This window comes from Acanthisitta chloris, unplaced genomic scaffold (genome assembly GCF_000695815.1).
Source record: "Acanthisitta chloris isolate BGI_N310 unplaced genomic scaffold, ASM69581v1 scaffold25574, whole genome shotgun sequence".
Classification (NCBI taxonomy): domain Eukaryota; kingdom Metazoa; phylum Chordata; class Aves; order Passeriformes; family Acanthisittidae; genus Acanthisitta; species Acanthisitta chloris.
The window spans coordinates 69,893-77,915 of NW_008669172.1; the positions used below are offsets into that span (position 1 = coordinate 69,893).

The window sequence follows — 8,023 nt, forward strand, 5'->3', positions numbered from 1 at the left end:
GATTTTCCTTATTACAGGTGCCTTCATTAAAATTCTTTTCCTGTTTTAGTACTTCTGGATTGCCACAAGAGGGAGGCTTTCTGTCTTAGACAAACAGAAACAGAAACGGGTGTATCTCAACAGAGCAAAAATACACTTCAAAGTAGAGCTTTTTCCCATTTTACAGTAAAATCTCTCCTGCAGTTTGATTCACTATCTAATTTGGGGTTCCACCTGGTATCAAAACACAGGTGAAATATGAAAAAGAGGAGACTTGCTAATTGTCTGCATGTGAGGAGACAGGTAAATTCTGAGCCCTAAAGCAAGCTGAATGACAGACTGCTGCACTACTCCTTCAGATGCTGCCACATGATCTGCAAGCTGGTTTGGGAAAAGTCAGAGCCCTTGGCCTAAAACTGTTTCGTTTTTCTCCTATGTCACATGCACAAAACTAGCCTTGCTCCCAAGAGGTAACCTATTTGCCATCGTTGCCTCTGTACGTAACTTTGCTGTGAATAAGCCACTTGGCATCATTTAAGGCTCTTTACAGTAGCAGAGCAGCTGTCAAGGCAAATGTATATAAGACCTCATGAAAATTGAGTGGCTTTTTTTTTTCTGGGAGAAAGATGCATATTTAACAAGAAAAGACTGTCATTTTTTCAATATGTATAGAAATAGGTTACAGTTTAGACCTTGACTGTCATAGTAGCAACACCCAGATGAACTGTAAAGACTAACAAAAAAGCAATTTTTATGAACTACGACAAAATTAGTAAAAAACACACACAATCAAGAATGCTTGTAATAATCTATAATAATCTTTTTTTGTTTGCTTTATTTTGTAACCAGATAGCGCACACTGTGTAAAGCTTATTTTGCTATGTAGCAGTAAGGTTTTTTTATAGTATTTAAATATAGAAACTTATTAGAAAATTATAGCCTAGAGAAGTTATGCAACTATCTTGTATACTTAGAAGGAAGGAAGTTCTTACCAACTTCTGCCCTGAAAGAACCTCCAAAAGGGCAATTAGCATTACCCCATCTTTGATATCTTCAAACAGATCATTCACCAGCATGGGAGGATTGCGCTGAAACGGTAGAAGACTTAAGATATTATAAAGGTTCACCAGTATTACATTCTAATTCCTTTCCTTTCAAAGAGAGTGGCTGGTCCCCGTCTTTGTGTTTTATAGTGTTTAATATTAATGCATCCATTAACCATTGCTTTGCCATCACATTGTTTAACTATTTAACTGATGATACAATGCAAAACCTCCTGCTCCCCAAAATAAGCAAAGAAACCCACCAATAAATGCACCATCAACAGCACAACTTATGGATGTACTATTACAGTCACATTTCAATCTATCAGCATATTTTCCCTGCTGTTAAGTATGCCACAGAAATTTCACTGTTTTAGTCCAAGCAATACAAGGAGTTGTATGACAGAAAGATCCCTAGACTGTAGCTGATTGAACAACACTGCTACTTTTCTCACAGCTGACAGTTGTTACACTGAGTTGCTGTATTTTCTCTTCTTTCATCTCCTCCAGGCCTCGCAGGCTTCCGGTGCTGTTAGCACTGTGTCAGCTCTTACTTAGGATAAATTGCTTAGCATATGTCTTTACATTCACAAGCACAACAATGATAATACTGAAAAATATGTGAATGGATGATCTTTTAGAAATTTTAAGTGACAAGATCAGATCATAAAACTCAGTATTCTTAAATGCATCCCAGTTTGTGGAACTACTGCTCTCAGATGGTCAATACTTCTATGATCACAAAATATCTCTTAGAAACAAAAAAATTAAACTTGGTCCAGCTGAAATAAAACCATCCTCCAGCTTCCAAGAGCTAGTGAGCATTCACATACCATAGATAACAATACTAAAACCAATAATAATCATAATAATAATAATACCTGCTAATTCACTGAAATGACAACAAAACCATAAAAGTCTTGATATTCCTTTAGGTTTAATAATTTACTTTTGGGGTACTTTTTAAAAGAGGTGTTTGTACAACAACTTATCTATTACTTTTGTTGTGTAGAAGCAGAGATGTGCAAAGATGAACCTAACAAATGAAACATTGCTCTTGAAAAGGTAAAAGTGCTATAGGAGATGAGGGAAAAGCAAAGGTTTCCAGCTCCCAAAATCAAAATATCCCATCTTCATTGTTCATCTTGGATAAATTAGTATTTCAAGGAAACATAATTTTGGTATAAAGTGAAAAAAATCCTCTGCTGAAAGCAGACTTCATCTGAGATTCGACATTCCCTAACAGCCATGCTAATAGAAAAGTCTATTTTCTCATGTATACAAAGCACCACTACAACTCATTACAAGGGTATATTTAGTCATAGTTCTTCTTTATTTCCTTAATATAACACCAAAGAAATCAATGGAGCAAACAGGTCACTGGAGATTAATTTGAATCAGTCTTGCATCACAGGCAGTTGACATCAATGCAATTAATTTTCCTCACCTTCTATGTTATCATTTCCTGTTTGAAGTTTGGAGCAGCTTTGATTTTATCAGTATTACTGCATGATAAAACAATGAAGAATTACGTGCTAAAATAATTCAGCAATAAAGACAAGAGGATAATAGCAGCTGCCATCCTAATCCAACAGTAGGTGAAGGCCTAAAATATCACACCACCTGTGTAAGTGCCCCAGTAGTGAGGTTTGTCTCCTGAAATTCACTCTACAGTAGGGAGTAATGAAGAGAGAGGGCAATCTAGGATACATTTAGATTGAAGGGTGGGATCTACAGTGTCCCATACCTCTGGTGCCTGGAACATGCTTGCCAACAACCTGTTTGAGCACAACACAGCTCCCTTCTAGCTTCTGTGCTTTGGTATTCTTACTCACAAATCAAGGTAGAGGCCAGAATTTGTCTCATCCGAACGTGAAGTCAAGAGTCATCTGGAATTCATATGCAAATCAAGTCTGGGAAACACTTCTGTTTTCCACATGTTGTAGTTTCACACTATAGATAAAATCTCTGATACTTTGTGTCATCTCTTGCTCTGAACTACCCTTGGGTGGCATTCACAGAAGATTAAAAAAATAGATTTACACCCTAATGTAGGCATGGTACTATAGTAAGGCAGTGAAAGTACCCCTGAGACATCATCCAAGTTAATTAACAGCAACAGTACTTTCTTTTCTACACAAATCAAATATCAAATAGCAAAGAAACTATCAAGGACCAAAGCTGGTAAGATCTGCTGCTCTGAAGCATGAGAATCACAATTGTCAGGCTGAAATGTACCTTTTGTTGCTGGAAGGTTGCACAAATACAAACACTGCCAGTGTTTAGAAGCACTAACCATGTACCTTAACACCAATAAAACAGTAACAGAAGGCAGATACAACACCTGCGTCCCAAGATCTCCTGCGTGACACCCCTCTAATATGGAAAATGAGTTAATTATACAGACTGCCAAAAACGTTTTCCACAATACACTTTATAATATAATGTTTTTCACTTCCCTGAAGATGTTAGCACCAAATTACAAGGAGGTAAGACCCTAATTGAGTTTCATAAAACACTTTTTTTTTTTCCACTACTCTGGACACATAGCATAGCATTTACCCTATTATTATGGTTCCAGTCATTTTCAGAAGCATGGAATGAGTTATATTTTCATTGGCATATATAAAAGAATAGATTACTCTTTTACATAAGCATAGATACCAATCTTATTCCCCATGCTGACACAATTCAGAAAGATATACATACACTAGCTGATACTGAGATGTTCATATATGCTTATTTATTAAGGACTATTGCACTTAAGCTACATAAATGTTTTTCTAGCAGATCTTCCACTGAGATTAAAATATCATCTTCCATTGGAATGGGTATGCATGTACTCCTTGGACGCATATATAATGTCAAGTGACGTGAAAGAAGAAAGTGAAGCTGTACACTGCTTAATTACTGCTTCCAGAGAAGAAAGGGGTTTTCTTTCAAGCTGTATTCAGTTAGAATCTATTGAATATTTTTTATTCTAGAGACTCAACAGGACTTAACAACTATTCACCTAGTTGCCTTAATGCACTGCCAAATTGCTAACTGTGAACCAGTAAAAACGGGGGAAAGAAAACTGACTTAACATTTTGTAATTCTACAGTGTTGAATGTACTCCATATTTTGGCTTTTTGTATGTAAATGTATAGCTCTAGCAATGCAATCAACTGCAATGATCCTAATACACTGCACTTTGAATGTTGGAAAGCCTGTGCAAAGAATTCAATTAATTTTTAAACCAGGAAAAAAGATCATTTAAAAAGTATATAAAGTAACCTCTCAAAAGCCTGTAACACTAAAGCAAAGCTGTCAGTTATAAACTCCTTGAACAAAATTCTTTGGTGGAATTCAGAATATACTTTGATGAACAATCAGACATTAAATCTTCAACTTGTCAGGTCCACAGTATGATTTCAGATGCCTCAGTATTTGATTTTGTTTTTTTTCAAGTTTCTTCAAGAAAGCAAAATAACAAAATAAAAGTAACGATCTGCTACATATTGCATTTCACAAATTCTATTAAACACTCATTTATTGCAGTATATGCGATCACAGTAGTGTAGTTTTTAGTCACAATGATACTTAGGAACAGTCATGTCACAAAGAGGGAGGCACACTCAGTACAAGTAAATTCATGTGATCTGTAGGAGGAATATAAATTAATAGGGAATGAATCTTAGAGGTCAATGAACCAGGTTTTCCTGCTATTAAATATTTATTTAAATAACTGGACTTAGAACTTACCATAAATGGGAACTGAGAAGGAAATGATTTGCTGAAACTTCTTGCTCTTACAACTTGTCTAATTTGCTGTAGTGGTCAGGAAATATTCTGAATGACTTAAGGAACTGAACAAGTATGAAAAATACTAGACCAACAAGCCTCAAAAATAGACATTTTTAATAGACCTGCAATCTGCAAACATTCCTCCTCTTACACAGTAAAATAAGTTTTGTAAATCCAAACTTTAGATATGGAACCGTATGTTTGCTAAGCTTCACTCTTTTATTCCAACACTTTTTCTTGCATTTAATTTCGCATTTGCATCTTTGTTACAAGAAACTTTTCCTCACACCCTGTACTTACTAACATCATGGAAGCAGTGTGTGTGAGAGCTGTAAATGTTGATATAACCATTTCTTTTTCTTTCTTTCGTTGCTATAGAAGTTATCATTTTGAAATTCCAAAAGCCTTAATGCAAGGTTTAATGCCCAGGTTTAATTCAGCATTATATAAACATTGTGTAAGTATAACTAAAAATGTTCACTCATTCTTATTTGATATCCATCCTCTGCTTTTGTCTGTTAATGTCTATCTCAGTAAGTATTTGTTGTTCACTGTAATCAGTGAGCTTTACAACAATACTTTGGTGTGTAGAAATACTGAAGTTATCCTGACACCTGGGAACAAAGATGTTATTTGATTGGGTTAAACCAATTTACATTCTGTGTCCAAAGGTTTGAAACTTCTGATTCCTCAAACTTTCACCAAAGATGAAAAAGGCAATAAAAGGCATGTGCCTCTGCTGTTTTACAAAGAGACATATTTTTCATGTTCTTTACTCATCTAATCCACTATCTAAAAAATCAGCATAGGCAACAAAATGAAAAACATTTAAGTTTAATTGATTTTCTGAATGCATGTAATGTCTCTTTTTTGAAATACATGCTATAAAGTTGTTCTGTATTTTTAAACTTAGACTTCTAAAAGATGCCTCAATGATAATCAGAAGCACAGTCAAATTACACCTATTCTTTGAAGGCCGAGACTGAGAGGAGGGAGCACAGTTCTACAACCATAGAGAAATATGAATAAATAATATGCAATTAGAAAACTTCTTGTCCTGTCACACATTCATATCCCATTTATCATTAGTAGGACTGCACAGATGCACAAAAATTAAACAGGATGGTCAGAAGATAGATCACATTCATTTCGTAGATTGTGACCCAATTTCTGCAAGTGGCTGGCAAAGAAAAGAGATGATTTCCAATTTATGAGTCTCACGAGATTACCACCCAGAATCACAGAACGGATACAGCTGGGGTTAGGAAGACAGACAGCAGAGGGACAGATGCAGCTTAATGCTAACAGCTCACCCAAAATGAAGCTGCATTACACTACCTGCTAATTATCACACTTGCAGCTCTTTCCTCTGTATTCATCCCCTGTGGATGAGAACACAGCATGCACTAAGGCTGTTTTACCTCCATCTCTCTCCGAGTTGTCCCATTAATAGCTGATGCCAAGTTCCTTTACCTGTCTTTTGCTTATGAAAAAATATATCTTTTAAACAGGATCCATAACTTTTAAAAGGTAGCATTCTATTGTAAGAGCAAGAGGGAATAAAAAATAACACCTTTCTCCTATTGTCTTTTGTAAAGTTCACATCATAGACTCATAATATCATTTACATTGGAAAATAGCTTTAAAATTGTCCTGGTTTTAGCCAGGATGGGGTTAATTTTCTCAGTAGCTAGTGTAGTGCAGTGTTTTGAATTCAGAAGTGATAATACATTGTTGTTTTGGTTTTGCTGGATGGTGTTTATCATAACCAAGGACGTTTTCTTGCCTGTGTCTCATGCTCTACCAGTGAGAAGATACACAGGAAATTGGGAGGGAGCATAGCCGGGCCAGGTGACTTGAACTAGCCAAAGGGATATTCCCCACCATGGCACGTCATGCCCGGTGTTCCAGGCCGGAAGGGGCCGATCCTGGGGGAGGTTCGGGGTGCGCCGGTCCGCGGGTGGTGAGCAATTGTATTGTGCATCACTGATTTTGGTTTTTTTCATTATCTACTGGCATTATGGCTCATTCTGCTCTGTATTGTTATTAAACTGTCCTTATCTCAACCCACATATTTTACTCCAGTTGTTCTCCTCCCCATTCCTCCGGGTTGGGGGGGGCAGAGCGGGGAGGAGGGAGTGTAAGCAGCTGCGTGGTTCTTGGCTGCTGGCTGAGGTTAAACCACGACGAAAATCAAGTCCAACCATTAACCTAACACTGACATGTCCACCACTAAAACATGTTCCTGAGTGCCACATCTACTCATCTTTTAAATACCTCCAGGGATGGTGACTCAACCACTTCCATAGGCAGACTGTTCCAGTACCTGACAACCCTCTTGTGAAGAAATTTCACTGGTAGTCTCATTTAATCTATCTATTTTGTTCATTCTTATTTATTTGTATCCATATTCTCAAACCCTTTGTTAACTCTGCAGCTAAAAAGCCGAAAATAATTGTTTTAATCTACTTGATAGTTATTGAATTAGTTTCTGTTTCAAATAGAGCATGACTTTTTAGAAGAAAAACACTAAGATTTTAAAGACTAGCAGGGAAGAATCTTCTACTCATAGTAAACCCTGACAAACAATCACATACTGCTTTATATTCCCAAGCTATTAATTGTTCTTGTTTCTACCTGACACAATTAAATCTGTTCTGCATTGCCATTTCTTTCAAATCATTACTCTCCACAATGTCAGAAACTCCTCTTTTTTAAAATCCTTGTTTGCTCTACTCAAGCAACAGAGTATAAGGGTGATAACTCTACCTTAGTAGAGTTTTCTTTCCTTTGTTATCTCTAAACCCATCTTTCAATTGCTACAGTGAAGCTCCATCAGTCTTTGCTTAGAAAACATTAATTTCTCCTGGTTTTGAGGTTTCATACAGTGCCTTTTTCAAAAACATTCAAACTTATTCATGATGAAACATTTCTTCAGATAGCAATAGTGTTAGGGTTACAAATACTTTAATTACATTTTTTTTCTTATTTCCCCCTATTATTTTTCCATTAATAATTTTACTAGATTATCAAAAATGGCAATGAAAGGAAAGAATCCAAAACTAGCCAAGAAATAGCCAATTTGAAGTGAAGTTGCTGTTGATTTTGAATTTATATACTGACTTAAATTCAGCACAGTAAGTTTGGATTGATGTTGAGAAACAACGGCAAAATTCAGACCACCTTCCCCCCAGTGTCGTGGTTTAACCTCAGCC

The 8,023-nt window shown here is 36.3% G+C and overlaps 1 protein-coding gene across 1 annotated transcript in view; it reads right to left on the bottom strand.

Moving 5' to 3' along the window:
• Positions 1 to 1,055, bottom strand: part of LOC103800834 (nesprin-1-like) — a gene marked incomplete at its 3' end in the record, with an annotated part of 70,639 nt that extends 69,584 nt beyond the window's left edge. Inside the window, exon 1 of the mRNA XM_009073220.1 lies at positions 972 to 1,055. Coding sequence (XP_009071468.1) covers positions 972 to 1,055 — 84 coding nt within the window. The remainder of the gene's footprint in view (positions 1 to 971) is intronic.
• Between the last annotated feature and the right edge of the window lie 6,968 nt (positions 1,056 to 8,023).